This window comes from Vigna unguiculata, chromosome 8 (assembly GCF_004118075.2).
Source record: "Vigna unguiculata cultivar IT97K-499-35 chromosome 8, ASM411807v1, whole genome shotgun sequence".
In the NCBI taxonomy this organism is placed as follows: Eukaryota; Viridiplantae; Streptophyta; class Magnoliopsida; order Fabales; family Fabaceae; genus Vigna; species Vigna unguiculata.
This window is the reverse complement of record NC_040286.1, coordinates 37844603-37865666: the sequence shown is the minus strand read 5'-3', so window position 1 is coordinate 37865666 and position 21064 is coordinate 37844603. Positions and strand designations below refer to the sequence as shown.

The following is a 21064-nucleotide window of genomic DNA, read 5'->3' as shown; positions in this document are numbered from 1 at the left end:
CTCATTTTCATTTTGATTATGCCTTTAATTCCTCTTAATACCAAGAGTTTGACCAAAGACATTTGATTTCATTTTACTACATTAAGATTTTTTTTTAAACTCTAACAAAATAAAAAGATAAAAAGTTTTCAATTGTGGATTCAAACACATTAAAATACACGGAGCTACACATGATTTATTATTATTAGTATTATTTGGTATTATAGTGTTGAGTTTAGTGTTGACAGTTGAAAAATCCTTTTACAAATCTTTAATTCAAATTTTCCTAATTTCATGATAATTTAAACGATAAGTTAAAAATTGCGTTGTACTCTATTAAACTGTATTATACTTCACTCATAATGAAATATTAGAAAGATATATATATATATATATATATATATATATATATATATATATATATATATATATATATATATATATATATATATATATATATATATTCACATAAAATATACTTTAATACCACTGAATACCTTCATAAATACATACATATAATGATTGACAATGAATAGTTATACATTTTTCTATCCATTTTATTTTGTAACAATTTTTTTCTTGCATAAAATCGCACGTTATTTTTCTTTGACCATTTTCACTAATGAATAATCCTTTAACTTAATTAATGCATACTGCGCGTTTTTTCTGTTGTATAAACTGGGAGTAAATTAAAATGAACATTAAATTTAAGATATGAATTCCTTAATTTGTTTTTATCTATAATTCTGGATTTAGTGACCCTAAAATTCATATTCATGATGGCAAAATAATGTTTTATGGGACATAAAATCTACTGTGATAAAAATGGATAGTTTAATGAATATAAATGAAGTAGTTGATTTTTTTTTTCTATGTATTTATTAACGTGATAATAATAGAGGTGAAAAATGAGGTATCCCCATATGTGGTGTCTACCTATTAATTTGGGGGCACGAAGGAGTAGTAGGTATTCACATGTAAACATGATTTGCAACTTCTTAAACACTCCTTAATTATACATAAATAAGTGGTTTTATTTTCAGTATAATTATGTATTTAAAAACATATATTTTAAAAATTTTTCTATAAACATGTAATATAATTACGTAAAAAAAAATAAAGTTAATTATTTTTTTAGTTCTTGACTTATAATAAACTTTTTATTTTCGTTTTTATCTCAATATACATATATAATAGAATCAAAAGAAACAAAAATCAAAACTACAACGTTATAATTTAGGGATCAAAATTTAACTAAAATAATAATAAAAGATAATAAAAAACTTATACATCTCGCAAACATCAAATGAAAAAAAAAACTCAATATTTCCAAGTTTTTATATAAAAATTATAAATGCGCATACTAAAAATACACGTAACAATGTACTAATAAATCAAAAGTAATTTTTTATTTACCTGGTCATCTTGCTACATAACAGCGATTTAAAGTAATTAAGAGTATTAAATAGTAAGAGATCACCAAACTATTTGGTCTTTGTACGATTAACCCTATAGTGAAACAAAATAGGAAAAAGAAACATCATTAAATACACTTACATTTTTATTATTTATACGACTTAAATAGATTTTCTACGAGTACATCATCATTACTATATTTGAGATACATAAACAATTTATATAGTCAAATTTTAATTTCATTAAAAAAACTGATTTAATATAGTTAATGATGTATATATCTTTCTACACATCCTTATATTCTCTGACGAAAACAATTAATAAAAATATATTCAATTGCTTGAAGTACACTATACAATCAACACTTACCATAAAAACTAAAAATATCGTAAATAATTTAGATATATTGATTTAATATTAAAAATACAAAATTCTAGAGGATACAATTATGCGACACAGAAGTCTAAGAAAAAGACACTAGACATTATCTCCTAAATTTGAAAAGTGCTCCAGAATCACTGAACGTGTCCAAAACATTTTTTTCATCAATGATGCATTTTAATCCATTCACCTAATGAAAGTTATAATAATAATAATAATAATATATTATTATTTTTATAATAAATATAATATATGAAAAGTGAAATTTAAATGAGTGAGAAAAATGAAAGAAGAGAAAGATGAGAGCGAGCGTTTGTAGCAGAGGCGAGAGACAGCGACCAGCTCAGATCGGCATCCCTATTTCTCCGTTCTATTTTTACATTCTTTCTATGCAACAATTTTCCCTAAATTCCAGCCTTTTATTCTTCTTCTTCTCTTTCTAATCTTTTCTTTGTTCATCTTATTACCATTTCAAGACCTAACCTTTTCTAACCATTCCTTTCTCTTATCTTGCATTCATCTTAAAGATCTCTAATTTCCCTCATTTTTCCCTTTTTTTTTCTTTATTTTTTTTTCTATGTTCTTTCCCACCTCTGTCTTCCTGGGTCTCATCTTATCTCTCTTTTCTTGAATATTCAACCCCCCCTTTTTTTTTTCTTTTTTTTTTCTGTCCACAATTCACATTTGTAAAGCGTTTTTCAATAGACACACCCAAGATATTTGAGCTCCATACATCAAAGGCTCAAGCTTCCTCCAGGATGCAGAAAGGGTCTTTCAAAGGTTCTCCCTTTTCTTATAATTTCTGACTCCAACCCTTGTTTCCCCAAATTTTGTTGCACCCATTTTGTTTCTGACAACTTTGCGGCGTCTCCTCACCTAATCTCAAGCACCCAGGTCCTAGGAATGGACCTTTTCACGGTTTCAGACTAGTGGGTAATTTTTGTTATTTGACGAGGTCCTTTCTTTTCCCAATACATAAACCAACCTAGTCTGAACACCGAAGCGAAGCCAAGCCCAGCCCTTTGTTGTGGCCGTTTTTTCTTGATCTGACACAAGAAAACATGTATGGGACCAAAAGCAAAATTGACCTTGCCTTTGAATACCAATCTCAGGTAGCAGTTTTGAGGCCGAGCATCCATTCCAGGAGGGCAAATCTGACTGTGAAATTCCAAGACCTTTATGGATTCACGGTGGAAGGGAATGTGGATGATGTGAATGTGTTGAATGAGGTAAGGGAGAAGGTGAGGCAACAGGGAAGAGTTTGGTGGGCATTGGAGGCCAGCAAGGGGGCAAATTGGTATTTGCATACGACCATCGGGCAAAGCAGTGCCCTTACATCATCCTTAAAATTCTCAGCTTTGACCAATGCTATCACGTTGAAGAAGTTGATCAGGAAGGGTATACCCCCTGTTCTTAGGCCCAAGATTTGGTTTTCCTTGTCAGGGGCAGCCAAGAAAAAGTCCACCGTGCCTGACAGTTATTATGATGATTTGACCAAAGCTGTGGATGGGAAGGTCACCCCTGCTACCCGGCAGATAGATCATGTGAGGAGCTCACCCTTTTCTTTTTTATGATCATCGCACACACTTGAGTTTGGTTTTGAATTTGAATGCAAGTTTCTTTGTTATGGTTCTGGGCATCATGGTTCTTCTGTTTTGTTTGGTTGCCTTTTATTCACAAGTGTTTGCAGGTTTGTGGATCATTTTCAAATGAATTTGATGGACTTTGCGTTGTGTCTTCTGACAAAAATTTCAGACAGAATCTTGCTGCAGATTTTTATGAATGATTGTCTGCGTTGCTTTTGTGTTTTTCCCCCTATGAGTAAAATTTTGTATTTATGGATATGATATTGAGAATTAAGGAAGATCTGCAAGAATTGAAGCATTTGTCAGTCCTATGTTTGTAACCTTTACAATTATAGGATCCTTGAGCCCTATTGTATATCCCATTTGAATAATTTACACAAAATTTGGTTGAGGCAAAATGTGGCTTTGAGTAAAAGCTGATCAGAAAAAGATGGGAATTTGTGTGATCCTTGGTATAGTTAAAGATTAGGAATGAAGTTTGTCTAGGGCTGTAGGCTTTGTGTATATTTGTTGGGATGTGGATGCTGTTTATCTACTTAATTAACAATGTTGTGCACTTTATGGTTTTGGAAACGCAGCTGTTATCAGGGTGTTTGATGCAATCCTTAAAATGATGTTTGATTATTGATTTTTGTTTGAGAATAATTTGAACCTGCCCACTTGTTATAATGCTAATTACGTTTATTCTGTTTCTAATCATTCCATAAACACTTTTTGCAGGACCTACCCCGAACCTTCCCTGGCCACCCGTGGCTGGACACTCCTGAGGGGCATGCTGCTCTCAGGCGTGTTCTTGTTGCTTATTCCTTCCGTGATTCTGATGTTGGGTATTGTCAGGTGTGTTTGCTCTGTTCTTTCTTTTGAAGTGGGATTAGATGTTATATGACACAGTTTCACCAACAGCACTTGAAAATATTGAATGCATACATACTTTCTCAAATGTTAACTCTACTATATTACTGCTCCAGGGATTAAATTACGTGGCAGCATTGTTGCTGCTGGTCATGAAGACAGAAGAAGATGCATTTTGGATGCTTGCTGTCTTGTTGGAGAATGTTCTGGTTAATGACTGTTACACAAACAACTTGTCAGGATGCCATGTGGAACAAAGAGTGTTTAAAGATTTACTGGCCAAGAAGTGTCCGAGGTAATCAATTTTACATGATGTGTTAACTGTGTATGATAAATGTTTGATTCCAAGTATACCTTCTGAAAACTATAGAAATGGAAATGCAGGATTGCGAGCCATTTAGAATCTTTGGAATTTGATGTTTCCCTTGTTGCCACCGAGTGGTTCCTCTGCCTCTTCTCTAAAAGCCTGCCTTCCGAGGTTAGAATAATGCGGCAATAAATTCTACATCAAAAAATGTTAAAAATTGTTCCTCATATTAACACTTCCTCCATGGATCAGACAACTCTTCGCGTGTGGGATGTTATCTTCAACGAGGGTGCTAAGGTTATATTTAACGTGGCCTTGGCAATCTTTAAGGTACCACTAGCGCAACCCTTTTGTTCTTTGTTGGATTTTTTTGGATTAATTATGTTTTTATCTCTAAACTATAAAGCGATTTTGATTTTCGTCACTGTCTCAAACTTTGATCATGTTATGGTGAATCTGAATTGCAGATGAAGGAAGATGAGTTGATTCCAACCCATCATGTTGGAGAAGTAATCAACATTTTGCAGACGACCACGCATCATCTATTTGATCCAGACGATTTATTGACAGTAAGACAAAGTCTCAGTATCTTATTTTGAATGGTATCAGAAGAAGAGAAGCTACAGAGAAGAAGATTGAGACATTTAATAATGCAATTGTTGAATGAAAATTTTGTTGTGTTTTCAGGTGGCATTTGATAAGATAGGATCAATGACAACAAACACGATATCAAAGCAAAGGAAGAAACAAGAACCTGAAGTTATGAAGGAGCTTGATCAGAGGATCAGACGGTTAAATTCCCTTAGAACAGATGGCAAATAGCATTAGCATTGTTGTCTTTATTTTTTTTTTTGGTACCTTTCGTTACGTTACGCTTCTCTAATTTAAATCTCAAATGGTATCGCCCTCGGGGCATGACACAAGCCCTGTTCTTTTTCAGGATGTTTGTAGGTCATAAGTGTAAATTTCGATATGGACATAATAATCTATCAAGTAAACTTATAATTTCTATCAACATCAAATTTCACCCCTCTTAACTCATTCTCTTTCTTATAATTAAAATCTAAGATAATTGTAATATTTTATGGGAAAGAATCATCTTATGGACCATTGAACATTGGTTGGTTACACGTCGCGAATTAAGTGCTTTATTTAATCAGAATTCTTGATTAAAGGGAATAGTTTTTCTTGCACACAGTAGAAAAAGAAGCTTTAGCAACGCTGAAATGAGGTATGAAAAGGGATTTATTATGACGGTGTGTATGAATAAATGCGATCCCGTGGTTCATGAGTTGGTTGCCATCTTCTGGTTCAATTTCTCCTTTTTTTTCTTCTTAATTTGGGACAATTAAATTGCCTCCTACAGCAAACAAGCTATATATTTTTTCCTAACCTTAAGTAAGATTGCATATCCAAATATTCTAAATCTAAAATATTATCTAAAGAGATGAAATTTACCATTATTCTTTATGGTATAATATAGATGGGTAATCGTATTAAATGATAAAAATAAAATTTTATACGGTGGAGTTGATTGCGACTTTTCATCTAATGACAAGGTTGATAAGCAAAGATGGACTACCATGGGATGAATTTAAATGAAGACATTCGTTTGTGAGTGTAGTTTGAATATAAATGTTAATTTCTTCATTTAAATTTTTGGAGTTTAGAGGTATATATGTTGATGTGTTTGGTTCAACAATCAACATCTGTTCAGTACTTCTGTTCATAATGACGGTCGATGAAAGTTGCAGAGATCAACAAAAGGGTACCCTATTTGTGTTCTTCTAATTATAGCTTTTACATGAGCTAAAAGCACATAATTTTTTAACTATAAATACTAACAACAGAGAAATGAAATAAGGATTTAAAAAAGGTTAAATTTTCAGGAAAATATATTTAAATATTTTCTCTGAATGCAACCTAAATTATTCTGTAATGAAAAATCATTTCACTACAAAGTTATCGGTGAGTTATTTCACTAAGCCTAAGAGGGAGACGTGTTCACTCATGTTATAGTAAGTAGAGTCCATGATCATCTAGGTATAACAAATATGTAAAATCACTAGTTGGGACTGAACTTAAATTTATCATGGAAGGTACTGCAGAAGAAATAGATTTGTATTTGATAGCAATTAAAAATGTGTGAATAGATCATAACTAGGGTAAGAATAGAACACGAAGCCACATAAACTTTATATAGGACTACATCAAGGTTGACTTTGAAACCTTATCTATTTACGTTAGTCTGGAATCAGCATATCCTGCTCTACTTTAATGAGAAAATATAGGGAAGGTTAAACGAACTGAGAGGTTAAGGTTTTTACCAAGTAGAAGACTAAGTACATGGTTGAAGTGAAATGAAGAATTCCTTTGAGATGTTATCTACAATAAAACAGTATTATTCGGAAAATAAAAATGTATTACATGAAGGTGAATTTTAGGCAATGAAAAGTTGGGATGACACTTGTTAAAACAATTGAAATTAGGTTGACTATTGTTGATGCGATGTTTATAGTATTCTGCTGGCTTTGTTGACAACAGAGTTAAGTTATAGGAAAACAAAAAAAGTTGGCACAAAAGGTATTCAATTGTTATACATAGCATGAACCAGCTGTGGTACTCAAATCCCAGACCTGAAAAAAACAGAAAAAAAGCCACAAAAAATAAAGCGAATAAATAATCACTGGGTCTGTTCATCCACTGGAATTGGTATCTGCATACACCGCATTAAAAATAATCTTAGTTGGACGGAAAACAAAAGAATGTCTTCCCCCCCATATTATTATTGGGAAATTTCGCATGCAATTTTCATCAAAGAATATGCCTAAGTACAAAAAAAATCTAAAATAAGAATTTACAATATCCTTATTATCTGAGGTTTTTCATAATAAACAATAAGCTTTCTTTCGAACAGGGAACCGAGAGGTTGGCAACTTCTTTTAGTTCTATAAACAAAATTGTGTTGTGTCCATTCATTCTCCATTGGATATGGTTTTCTTCAACCTTTCTGACTCAAGGAGTGCTGGGATTCTCCGAAGCATCACCATCATCATTAACGGCTAAATTGGATACCTCGTCAGCTACATCTGCTTCGTTTTCACTTTCCATTGGAGTTGCAGGCGTTGCTTCACGGTGGTGGTGGTAGTGGTCTTCAGGTTTCTTCAGGCTCCAATGCATTATGCTAGCAGTTAAAATGAGTATCATCTTCTGGTTGACCTGTTTTGGTTAAATGCAAGATCAGGGAGAGTTGGACATAAAATTTCTGAGTCAAATAAAGGACAGATAAAAAGTCTGGTGAAATCTAGGTAAGCACTAATATAATAAATATGCAAGATTTACTAATGGCCTGCTTTGAAACATTTATGTGGGCAGGAAGCTCAATGAAAAGATATATTTAGATACTAGAAGAAACCTTTTTTCCATAAACATTATTTCTTTGGATAAATGACACGAGCTCTCCGTCGTATACAACAACCAATCAATGGTTGAAACTTACTATTCCAATTTTAAGAATTCAGAAGCATCATGTATCTATATTCCTATAAAAGAATATTTACTGGAGACTGCAACCTAATTAATAAAAAAACTTCCCTTTTCCATGGACAACTCTAGCATAATTACTAACAAAATTATGTTTAAAACACTTAGGGACTTACCTCTATTATGTCTTCAGGTAACAGGAAAATGGAACACCCAAGTTTTCGGGCAACACTGATTATATATGTTGCATTCAACTTCTTATCTTCATCTGTAATTCAAGACAGAATAATTTGAAATTTCCAGTTGTTGCTCATAAGGTAGCATATTCTCATCATATTAATATCAAATATGATTGTTGAGAAATTAAAGAGTTCCAGACAGAATTCTAGAAGCATAAATTCTCAGTTGGCATACCAGTCTCCCCTTTGGTAACAAGACTCCAGTTGACAACCCTTGGCTCCACAGCACTCAAAAGCTCAAGGAAGAAAACACCACTCGAAAGATTCTTATCCTGATGAAGCAGAATACATAAACATTAACAATGATTTGTAGTCCAAATCAAAGCAACCATCGAGTACATTGTTCCTTCATAAAAACTGAACGGCCTTTTTCTTCATTCGAAAGCCTTAATAAAATTACTTAATGCTATTGATAACAGATTCCTGTGATTTTGCTCCAAACACGAGCAGTAAAAACAAATGTCTAACACTGATAATTGTTATAGAGAAATGTAAATTAAGAGTACCAATAATTGTATAATCACACACATAATTCTCAATATATGATTCTATACCTTGAAACTTTCCATTTCGGAAGTTCTTCCTGATTTTTTCACTTTATTGTTTGCCCAGTTTAGAATATCAGCATCGGTAATCTCTTTGCCTTGGGAGTGAGATCTCAAATTTTTCAGAAGTTGAATCATATTATACCTCATCAGCTGCCACAAAAATGCTGGGGACAAAGAAAAAAGAAGATGAATATTCCCTATACATATAGGCACATTTTGAACAAAATAATGACAAATAAAAAATGTTTGAATATCAGAGAAATATCCCATAATATGTTGCTGGCTCAGATAACTTCTTGAAGATTTTGCTTTCAGCTATTAATTTTTTTCTATTGTCGCGACCATCTCTGGTTGCAACAATCCTATTTTATACTGTTCATCTTCTTAAAAAAAAACTAGTTTCCTCCTTAAAATATCATAATAAATGATGAAGTCTCTAAAATCTAATGCCATAATCAATCTTCCTCCGCAAAACTTCAAGCCATTGAACTGAAGCTTCTACCCTTCGCACAACCATTTCTTTGTACAGCACCCACCCCCAAAGCAAACAACAACCCACTTGGCTCCACACCTTCATATCACATTCAAGAGTGAAATCCCAATGACACATTTAAGAGTAAAAACATTTAAATTTTAAACCTATTTGTGTTGTATATTTGAGGGACTTAATCTTAGATTATCTCAATATTTCCATATTTCAAGATTTCTCTATTCTTGTATTAGGTATAACATATATCCTATTTTGAATATAGCATAGATAAGCGCTATAGAGAACATTATGATATTCCTCAGTAATGAATCACAAGAATATATCCTGGCTATTGACAATCTTTAGTTGGCAGAATTACCTAGAGAGAATTGAAGCATAAAATAATGCATTGACCCAACAATATATCCAATGGATGATGACAAAACAGAATTCAAGCAGATGTTAAAGACAGGAAACCCTCCACACATTTATAAAAGGTTCTCTACCAATAACAAAAAGGGGATAACATGACACTCACCCACTAAGAGCTTCTTATTCCCTTGTACAAAATCATTGCCAGCAACATTCACTAGTGAAAAGTTTAGGTCCTTCCCAATCTGTATAACTTGGTTGCAATTCTCAACTTTTCGGAACGGCATCTTAATAGGAGGCTTTGTGGCCAGTTTCCAATTGACAGATCCGGGTGAAACCTTGTCAAGAACTTCTAACAGAACCCATCTGCATAAAAGGAAATATGGACAATCACAATCAATAAAGTTTAAGGAAAATATTAAAAGATGACAAAAGTTGAATAAAGAAATGATAAGAAAATAGAAGACGCAGATGATGAGCCAACAGAGCAGTGGAAGAACTTGCCCATTTCTGACATCCTCAAAAACATTATTGACATAAGTGGTAATTCCAAGACTGTTAATCCAGAGTCTGAAGCATCGTTCTTCCTTAGATGTCTCTACATCATCAGTCATCATCTCAGCAAAGGACATTTTCTGACTGTCAACTGTCGTAAGACCATTCCTACAAGAGTACAAGTAACAAAAATGGATTTATTTAAATGAAATTTACAATCTGAATCAGCTTAAGATCCATTCTGTACTGTATACGTCTAACTTAAACATTCACTAACCCTTCCCTAACAAATGAATCAATTAGAGAGATCCATAACCATTACCTGTACTCAAAGGCCTATTTCAGGATAATCATAACAAACAGTGACAATGTTACATGATACATGAGCCACCCCCACCCCCATCACAGAAAGACAGAGGAAAGCATGGGTTATTAGAAGCATATCCCAAAATGTTCTTATTGTATGAATTTTCAATGAAAACATTAGCACATTGCAACCTCTTTAACAAACCATACCTATGCTGGAAAATTTGAGCAACAAATGCAAGATTAAGATTAGGCGATCCCTCCACTATGTCCTTTGGAGTGAGGTATCGCTTGCAATCTAATTTCTCTGCCTGCTCAAGAACCAAGCTAGCCCTTTCTGTTGGATCACTAGTCGTTAAGGCAGATGGGCCAGCCACTTCTGGGGCAAGAGCATTAAGCAAGTACGCATAAGCCTCTCCATCCTGCAAAAAGAAGATATTGCAGACACAATAGACACATGCAATTCGTAATCATATTATATCTCACTATGAAAACATCTGCCAAGCACATAAAAAACTAGGCACAGAATGATTCAGCAATTGGCGTGATGTACAGCTGTATAGTGAATCTTTTCCTTGAAAACTAGTCTATGGTTGTCAAGGCCAACAACAAGAAGTTCCACAGTTTCTTTACTGATTTAAAAGGCACAATAAAGGCAGTGTTGGGTATAGGAAAAAGTTACTAAGGAGGAATACTGAATAATATTTCATCCACGTCCAGAATTATTTCTACGAGAGGAAGTCAGCATGCAAACTTAGTAAGAATTTCCCTCACCTTTAGGTCAGAAGAGAAGTTTGTAACTTGTTTCTCATATCCAGCTTTCTTCAAGTGGAAATTCATCCATTTCAGTAAAACCTTTTCAGGTGCTAAACTGATAAGCTCTTCCACCTCCTGCCAGAATGGTACGATATAATATAGTGGTTTATTTCAATCACATTTCTGACAAGTAAAGGAAAGGAAAAAAACATTGTATTTCGTAAACTACAAACAAAATGAACAATATTATCCAATATCACCTTGTCATCTTCCACTAATTCCACAAGTTGAGGAGTGTTCTTCAGATTGAGATCAGCTAACAATTGAATCTAATGTTGCCATCGTAATGAAAAGTCAATAAACAACAAAGACAGCATAAGTTTACATTGCCTTACCAATGAATAATCAACTCATTCCGGTGTCAACCTCCTTATCTGACTTCCATATTAAGGAAGGAGGGGGAGAAGTTTCAGTAGTTTACCTTAATTACTTGTGAAATCAGACCAAGTATCAGATGGGGCTACAAATAATCAAAGAGGAAAGTTTTGAAAAATAAAATGAGTTAAAGTCGGTTGAATGAAACAAAGGAATCTGGAAACATGAAGAGAAGGACAAAAGAAGGATTAAACCTACTCTTCCTTCAATCAGATCCTGTGTACCAATATTAACCACTGTGCAACCAATAGCCTTGGCCGAATTCAAGCCTAGGGTATGATTTTCATTCCTTTCCCATGGATTAAGAACTTTTTTTGTGTTAATAGCTCGCTCGTCTATGGTCCCAGGAACAGCAACGTTAATAAGCTTGCTGGAGAAATAAAATAAACAACAATGTCAGAGTGGAAGAAAATGGGGACATTTGTTTTTAAATGAGTCCATATTGAGTCATGACACTACCAGAGAAGGACTCCATCTTTTGCAAGATTAAACAATGCATCTGTTGATGGATCAATTGGAAGAAACTGACCCAGGAATTTATCTTCAGCCAAGTAGTTGTTAATATGTGCGACATAAGAAGCTTTCTCAGATTCATTAATGGCATGATGAAAAGTTGTTGTAGCTGTCTTCAAAAATGAAGAAGCGCTTTTTGAACCACCATCTTTAGCTATTGCATGGGCTTGCAGATTTAAATGTGCCTGCCATTCAATGTCACTGATTAAGTTGCTATGTTCAATGTAAATATAAATATAATAAATACCTACAAAATTACTCATATACAAATTAGTATACACCAGCCCACGCAGATATTTAAAACTAAAAAAAAAATAAAATCACAGCTTCGTTTCGTGTTAAGTGCACATACGTGAAGATCCAATAGTCAATTTGAACATCAAATGACATTGTAACAAATATTATCAAAAAATTTCTTCGGGAAATCAATCAAAAGGTCATTCTTACAAACATGTAAAAACTAAATTAAGAAACACATGAACGTATAGGAGCAGAAACCTAGCTTTTAACTTTTCCGGAGGTAAATAAAAACTCACCCTTAAGAAGGACTCGAAATCAATTTCTTCATCCATGTTCTCGTATGACTGTGCGAAAGCAGCCTTAATCTCATCCTCGGTGAAAAGTTCAGAGAAAATCTTCAATTTCTTAAAAATAGCAGGCAAATTTCCGACAGTAACACGTCCCAATTGAGTCCTTTCCGAGACATACTAAAAAGAACGTAATAAACAGAAGGCGCGTTTGAGTCCGAGATTGCGGTTTCGACGAAAAACAATAGAAGAAAGGAAGGATATACAGACCTTGGATTTCAGTGTTCGAAGTTCGACTTGAGTGAACTGGCTCTGAAGCTCTTGATCAGAAACAAGGACGCCGACGAAACTAGACATTTTGACTATGTTGGAGAAAAACTATAAACACCGGAATAACACTGACACGAAAACACACAAAAATGAAACGTTCATAAGCCAATATACATAACGCATTCAAAATCAAATCAAACATGCATGAATATCCATCACACGGATCCAATGGGAGATTGCGACGAGACAGGAAGCGATTGAGAAATGAGAAATGAGAAAAGTACCTAAGAGAGTCACAAAAGAAGAGAGAGATTCAAATGTCTCGTCATCGTTTCTGCACGGAGTTTCTTTCTTCTTCTTTTTCTTCTTCTTTCTTCAGAGAGATAGAGATAGAGAGAGAGGTGTTTGTTTGAATGTCCGAAAGAGGAAATGGGGTTGGGAGAAAAAAACGTGTTGGCGAAAGGACCCGCGAAGACAAAGGGAATGGAACGCAAATAATCAAATCAAACGGAACCCACGCTTTCACTCTCTGCTTTCCTATTTTTCCCTCAATATTAAACGCCAACGACACCTGGCATCACTTCACACTCCTTTTTCCTTCGCTCTTTTAACTTTTCTTTGTTTTCTTTTGTTGCTTTTTCACCAACCAAATATATCTCATCCCCTTCTACTTTTTTTTCCCCTCTTTTCATACTAGTAATAAAAGTAATAGATTAGATACCTTTTTTCAAATATTAAATAATAATAAATTATTTTAATTAATCTCCCATTTTGAACTCTTCAAAATCTTAAATATATTAATACAGAAATTGATTATAGAAATTTGTATTTTCGAGATTGTTTATGTACATTTATTATTTAATAGAAAAAAAAATAATACTTGTCATCATAAAAAATATAACCTCGTACCGACATTTATTTCGCTTTCCTTAATATATACTTCAACACTTGACAATTCGCACGTTTATCTTTGAGGCTAAGGTATCAAGTAAATATACAAAACAAAACTTGTTTGAATATATATATTTTTTTTCGAAAACTATATAGAAACACGGAACATCAATCCGAAAACTTAGTATTTTTTTAAAAAAGTATGTTTTTATCTCTCAAATTTCAGAAAATTTTAAAATTAGTTCTTTTTCAAAATTTTATATTAATATAGTCATTTATTTTAAAAAATACGTAGAATTTTGAAAAATTTATTTGACATTTTAAACGCATTTTATGATAATATTTGAGTTAATATTGAAATGAAAATATGTTAAACGATGTAAACAATTAAAATACTATCATGAAATGTGCTTAAAATGTAAGATAAACTTAACAAAATTTGGTTAAAAAGACTAAATTCACGTATTGTTAAAAATGAATGACTAAATTAGTCAAAATTTTTGAAGAGAGACTAATTTTAAATTTAATTAAAACTTGATGAATAAAAACATATTTAACATTTTTTTTTATATGATGTTAAACTACAAAGCATGTTATAGGCAATAGGCAAGGAAGATAGTTGAAAAAAAATACTGATAAACTTATTGCGTAGTTGCATTAAACCTCTTGATACATTATGATCCAACCTTCTAAGTATCTCGTCGCTTTCACATTAACTCTAACATACCATTATTGACATTTTTTATTTTCAAACGAAATTACTCTTAGTAAACTTTCAAACAAAACACTTTTGTTTTTTACAGAAAAGAGTATTACTTAATTTAGTTTTTTTTTATAATATAAAAAATCATTTATTTTTAAACAAACCTTCGTTAGCCTTTACAGCCAAATCAAGAGAAAAATGGACCGATGTGAGTTTTTACCACTTTTCCCATACATATAAAACAAATATTTCAGTTTTAAAGTTGTTTTTTCAAATTCTTTCATCCCAAATCAACCATTCAAACATGTGTAACTCTTACAGTGAATTTAGGTAGATAATTAGAATAGAGTACTCGTTTTACAGAAAATTTAAAATACTTTATATTATTTGGTGAAGAAGTTATAAAGTCAAAAGTAAGATATTTACCAATTTAACTTGGATTATTTAAAATTGGATCATTTTATATTAAATTTAAAAGGGAAAGTTTGAAATTTTACATTAAAGTTTAAGCATTTTTTTAGTGCAATTTTCATTAAGAATGAGTGTTTTGATTGAAATTAAAACATTGTTAAAATAGTTTTTTTTTATACAGGTTGAATAAACAAAATAGTTATACTAATAAAGAAATCTTTTTTATTTAAATTGTTATGATTATTTTTTTTAGATCACTGTTATGGTGCACTCATTTTTGGTTAATGTTAAGAAAATCATATACTTTTATATGTAATTTTTTTTTTACATAATTAGTAATTTAATAATGTATTTAGGTTTTTATTCGTTTTTTCTTATATATTATCTTAGACTGGATTAATTCCTAAATTTTGTTAAATAAAATGAGTGTGTTTAAAATTTGAGATTTGAACATACCTTCTTATACGTTTTATACTTCTAATATTTTTCTTCGTTTAATTGATGTTATTCTTTTATTGTTTCTACTCCATAGTACCTATATTCATCCACTTTATATATGTATAATCATTACTTTCTGAAATTTATTTTCAAAAAATACTATGGGTTAATTTCACACTTGAGGAAATTTTGAAAAAAAAGTTGCGTAATTATCGTTATTATAACCTTATTAGCATAAATACATACGCGATCGTATCTGAGTGTATGCAATTTTTAAATATGCGTGATATTATATTAGTATGTAATATTGTATTGTTATTAAGTTAATATATAAACTATTTTTATTAAAAATAAAGTAAAATATATCAGAATAAATGAAAGAATAACCATTGATAAATAAAGAAGAAAAGAAGGAACAGAGATAGCCAATTTTATAAAAAATTTGGAAAAGTAATGATTAATTTTTAAAAATTTAATAAATTATTATATTTAAAGGATAAAATTGATATTTTAAAATGTGATGAGAATCTCATTTATATATCTTTATAAATTACAAATCAAATAAGTCTCAATAAAAAAATACTCTTCAAATATTTAAAATAGATGGAGAACAACACCATATTGTGTTTTGACATTTGAAATCTTTCGTAATGAATTTAATTAAAGTTTGATCTGATCTGATCTGATCTAAATTGTTTGATAATAAAAGTTTGAGCTTTGACTTTTAAAAATGTTTATTTAATCACATAAACTAGGCTTAGACTTACTTATAAGAAAGTGTGATAGACTGGTCTATTTATTTATTTAAATATAATAAATATTCAAAAATTAATATACATATTGAAATCTATATATAATAAATTTATAACTTAAAAATATCACATGATAAATAAAATAAATTTTAAGAAAAAAATATTGTTAATAAAAGAATTTTCATTATAACATCTTAATTTTGTGTTTTATAACCAAGTCTGTTGACCCTTTTATTTAGTTGGCCTATTTAAAAAACCGTTTGTTAGCCCAATTATTTTATGTGTTGCAAAATGAGAAATAAAAGAAATATCTTTTTATTTCCTATTAAATTGTAATGATTTCAAAGCTAAATATGGGATCCTATTGATTCGATTTTAGTACTTCACGCCTTCAATCAATGGTTGACAGTTAAAGTCATGATGAACCAGACATTAACCATTATTAAAGATTTTGGCTCAAATTACAGCTAACAAACATCATTGTATACAAGTTGTATAACACAACACAACTCAAAGTTCAAACAAACCCTTCTGCAATCTTCAAAGAGTAAAGAAATATAAAATTCCAAGTTAAGTCACCAAAAAAACTACATAAATTCCACTTCAACAAGTGTATCCCTGAAGAAATATAACCTTTCATGATCAACCTTAATTATTTTTATTCAGAGTGACTCATCTCTGATATGAAATGATATCACTGTTATTGAATTTATGTAGACCTGAATGAAACAGTACAAGTTAACCACTTCCTAATTGCTTTGAAGTTGACATTGCAAAGATCTCTTGGCCAAGATTACTTTAGCATCTCATAATTATCAAGCTTTCTTTTTCGTCAAGGAACTATCAACTTTAATCAATTATGCTTACAAAACCCAGCTCAGCAAGTTTGCAACGAAAACTTTTATACTAAAAAATTCTTCATCTTTAACTTAATTGCAGGACGATAAAAAAGGGTTCTTGTGAATCAGTCAAACCATGATCATTTTCAGGAAACAAACATCCCTTTAGGGAATAGAATCTGAAGTTGAGGAATAAACTTTAACTTTAAGTGATGGCATTAAACTCTCCAAAAAAGGTAGATACAGTCATAGCATAACAACCACATAACATGCCAACCACATGGTATGAGATTTTGAAAAAATAGTATAACAGCAGAAATCACATTCATACAGATATTGAATAACACTTATGTTCAAAAAAAATGGATTCAAATCAAAGCAAGTGCACCAGATGTATGTAGATACATAAACATAATCTAAATTAAATATTCATGAGGAAGAGTCCCATCAGAAGAGCACCAGCACGGCAAAAGATGCAAGGACAAGGTTGGCCCAGATTCCAAAGCTGATGAGGAGCTTGTGAGAAGAGGAGCCATCAAGATTTGATGATGGAGAAGATGCTTTGCTATCTGCACTGTGTTCAGTGGGAGAATCTGCAGCTGGAGCAACATCAGGAGTTGGTGCTGGAGCAGGTGCTGGAGGTATATCAGTGCCAAAAATTGCCTCAGGAAGCAGCACCTTGTCAACTTGGTATATAGCAACAGGATCTGTGGAATGAACAGCACTGCTCACCTTGGTCCTTGACCATCCTGAACTGATGAGCACTGTTCCAGAATTATCGGTGAAATTCAGAGTGTAATCTCCTCCAGCAAATGTGGGAGTGGAGCTGGTTTCGCTGAGTTTTGTGAAGTCAGCGAGAGAGTAGAAATGTGGCAAGGCATGGAAGAGGATCACTTGCTTTATCTGGTCAGAGGTGAGTTTGGACAGAGCAGATTTTTTCACAGATGAGAAGGCAGTGTCCTTGGGAACAAAGATGGTGATTCCTTCTTCGGTGTTGTTGGCTTGGTTTTGGAAAGTGTCAATCACTTTGGTGGATTCAAGGTATCCGAGGAAGGTGTGAAATGGACCTGCAACACTGAGCAACTCAGTGAGGTTCACAAAGTCTGGTGCTGGGGCTGGTGCTGGAGTTGGGCTAAGTGAGGGAGGACTAGCAGTTTTTGCAGATGCTGAACTGAGAAGCAGCATAATGTTGCTGATAATGAAAACCGTAGAAAACTCCATATTTTCTTGAGATGCTGGTTTATCCTACCCTTGCAATATCAAAAGTCTCTCCAAATTCCTGTGAGGAAAAAAAGCTCCACAGTGGTTAGAACTTAGAACTTATAACTTAGATCTCACCTCAACAAAACCTACCCCACCTTTTGTAAAAGTTAAATAATGCAGGAATAGAAAGTGAACTCCGAGTTCAAACTCAATCTCTAATAAATAAACAACATAAACAATCATAAACCCTTTAATTTGTTCTACCAATCCTTCTCTTAACATCACATCTCACTGAAAAGTTGTCTATAGCTTACTGATAATATCTAGAGACTAACATAATGACTGCTACCAGATCTTACAAAAGTTAACATACAAGAACAAAAGACAAACGATAAAACATTCAACAGAATATGAAAATGCACAAGGGAAGATCTAGGAATGCAAATTGAACCACAACAAGCAGAGGGAATTTCAGATCGGAGCATGATATATACACTATACCGAGGGGAGCATCAAATGTGTTAATTTTGGTTCACACCAGTGAAAAAAGTTAAATTTAGAACAGCACGCGAGTCCCGGAAGAGTAAATTTGCAAATGCTAAATTGAAGATTAAGACAGCTAGTGAAACAATAACCGAAGGATTTTATATGTTTTTAACAGAAAAACCATGATGGCCCCATGGCAAAGTGAATGAATCGTTTGGAAGCACATTTTCCCCACAAAGTTCCGAACTTTGTGAATGTAGGTGAAGTACAGAGTGGCAGAGTTGAAATGAAATGATTCCACGAACACCCACAACGGAATGAGACAGATCTAGAGTAGCTGATCCAAAATCAGAAGCACCCAGGAGACAAAAATGACATTGAGATGTGAAAAGCAAGAAAAGCTAAAACTTTGCACCAAACCATTAATTGAGGGACACCCAGAAGAAGAAGAAGAAGATGAAAGTTAAAGCAAAGACATGCATGAGCATAAGAACACAGACCTGAAAAAAAAAGACGAATTCAGAGAGAGAGAGAGAGAATGTGAAGGACGAAGAATGAGAAATGGAGAGAGGGTATATAAAGATTGAAATGGAGGGTACGTACCAGCTGGAAGGGAAGATGGAGAGAGAAAGAGAAGGGTATTGGATACAGCAAAGAGAAGGTGGTTCTATTGTGTAGTTGTACTTGAAGTTCTACTTGTTGTGTGAAGATATAATATACTTTAATGGAAAATGCATATCTGGAACACACTTTTTTCTAGCCTTGTATGGTGGCCTTTCTATATCTGCTTTAACTAATTACTTCCTTAGCCCATCATAGACCAACCTTGCACTCTACCCCACCATTTTCCATCTCCCATTTTTTCATCTTCCTAACCGACACACATAATGCTTCCTACTTATTTATTTACATCACCAAAAATGAAGCTGACATTTAGCCATACCAATGCCATACCCATCACTTCCTACACACACTATTTTCTTACTAAATTTTCTTTCACTTTTTTTATCCGATTATATTTTTCGTTAGAGATAATACGATATTTTCAGTCTTTTTATCCGACTAGATTTCAGGTTAAAGATAAAACGAGTTTACGTGTGAATATAAATCTTATCTTACGAAATCAACTTGTAAGATAAGATTTACATTCACTTATATATTATGAATTGATCTTATTTCTAGTAATCTATCAAAAATTCTTAAATAATTGTTCTTCAAAAAGTATGTTAAATATCTCATATTAATAAGTAGAAGTAAAATTAATCTACACTACACATATGAATACAAATATTATCTTACAAACGAGTTGAATTAGATTTCAAATTTAATTCTTAATTATTGTATTTTAGAATGACAATAATTTTAGTTTACATTTCTTAATTTTAAAAGTTATAAGGCAATGTCTAATAGTTTGACAAACTAAAAAAATTAGTTTTTTTATGACAATCTATGTATATGATAGATTATGGGACTACAAACGACAATTCTTAAGTACTCGAACACATTTTCTAGTAGCCTACAAGACTACATCCTATACATGAAGCAATATGGTTAGATGTTGTAACCCTATCAATATCCTTTTTTCTACAAAATCTAATATCAAAACTTTCATGGTGTGATGTAAAAAATATACATATTTTGTATGTGTGAAAATATGTTATTCATATGCTTCATTAATGGATAACTGTAGTTCAAGAGACACATTGAGTCAAGCAAAAAAGTTTGAATTTTTTGCATAGGAAATCAAAATTTGTCTCTTATTCTTCACCCCTTTTATTGATACAATTACCGATTGCTTAGATTAAACTACGTAAGATTGCCACAAAATATGGATATGTAAACAATACAAACAACAAAATTGTTTAATATATTTAGAATTAAATTAAATGAAGATTTATAATAGTTGAGTTGTATAAATTGTTTGGTAACCGAATGCGTGAAATTGTGTTGTTAAGTGAGAAAAAATTATACTCATTGTATATTGCCTTGATTTGTAATGAATTTTTTTTGTTTGTTACATGTTAATTTTGTTTTCTTAATTAATTTTTTAAATGAGATTTTATTTACCAAATTTAGCAATATTAACACCATTGTTCTTATTTTGTAATTTATATATGAGTAATCCTAGAATTTACAAGAATTTTGTTATTTGTTGAACTAAGGGGATCTCATAATTTGTTACACATCATTTTGTTAAAACAAAAATGATTACATAGAGATTGAATGAGTAATATTGCTTTTAAGGGACTCCACCATAATTTTAAAATAAAATAATGTCAAATACAACAAATTAAGCAAGTTATATTTCATGAAATATCACTGTTAATTAAGTTGATGTAGGAGGCCATCTATTTTAGTATTTTATCTTGATTTTTTAAGTTTGTTGTTACAAAAACAATTTGTTTCT

The 21064-nt window shown here is 32.1% G+C and overlaps 3 protein-coding genes across 5 annotated transcripts; 1 reads left to right on the top strand and 2 right to left on the bottom strand.

Annotated features, from left to right (window-relative positions):
- Positions 1-2049: 2049 nt before the first annotated feature.
- Positions 2050-5536, top strand: LOC114194742 (TBC1 domain family member 2B). The gene is made up of 7 exons (XM_028085123.1): positions 2050-3320; positions 4083-4199; positions 4331-4509; positions 4599-4692; positions 4774-4851; positions 4989-5090; positions 5209-5536. Exons 1-7 carry the CDS (start codon positions 2838-2840, stop codon positions 5341-5343), a joined length of 1188 nt encoding a protein of 395 aa, XP_027940924.1. The 5' UTR covers positions 2050-2837; the 3' UTR covers positions 5344-5536.
- A 1656-nt stretch (positions 5537-7192) lies between these two features.
- LOC114195229 (fimbrin-5) lies at positions 7193-13467 on the bottom strand. Its single transcript, XM_028085626.1, has 15 exons — positions 13219-13467; positions 12935-13062; positions 12674-12844; positions 12084-12322; positions 11823-11994; positions 11671-11709; positions 11450-11518; positions 11208-11324; positions 10644-10855; positions 10137-10295; positions 9799-9998; positions 8798-8955; positions 8419-8515; positions 8181-8272; positions 7193-7740 (listed from the first exon to the last, which is right to left on the bottom strand). The coding sequence occupies exons 2-15, from the start codon at positions 13019-13021 to the stop codon at positions 7537-7539; spliced, it is 2016 nt and encodes a 671-aa protein (XP_027941427.1). The 5' UTR covers positions 13022-13062; positions 13219-13467; the 3' UTR covers positions 7193-7536.
- Positions 13468-17153: 3686 nt separating this feature from the next.
- Positions 17154-19444, bottom strand: LOC114194627 (fasciclin-like arabinogalactan protein 7). Of its 3 annotated transcripts, XM_028084974.1 has the most exons (3): positions 19261-19429; positions 19078-19157; positions 17154-18247 (listed from the first exon to the last, which is right to left on the bottom strand). In XM_028084974.1, the coding sequence occupies exon 3, from the start codon at positions 18187-18189 to the stop codon at positions 17416-17418; it is 774 nt and encodes a 257-aa protein (XP_027940775.1). In that variant the 5' UTR covers positions 18190-18247; positions 19078-19157; positions 19261-19429; the 3' UTR covers positions 17154-17415. The 3 variants fall into 3 exon arrangements, with proteins under 3 accessions (XP_027940775.1, XP_027940774.1, XP_027940773.1); XM_028084973.1 differs by lacking the exon at positions 19078-19157 and having other exon boundaries at positions 19261-19444; XM_028084972.1 differs by lacking the exon at positions 19078-19157 and having other exon boundaries at positions 19158-19427.
- Positions 19445-21064: the final 1620 nt, after the last annotated feature.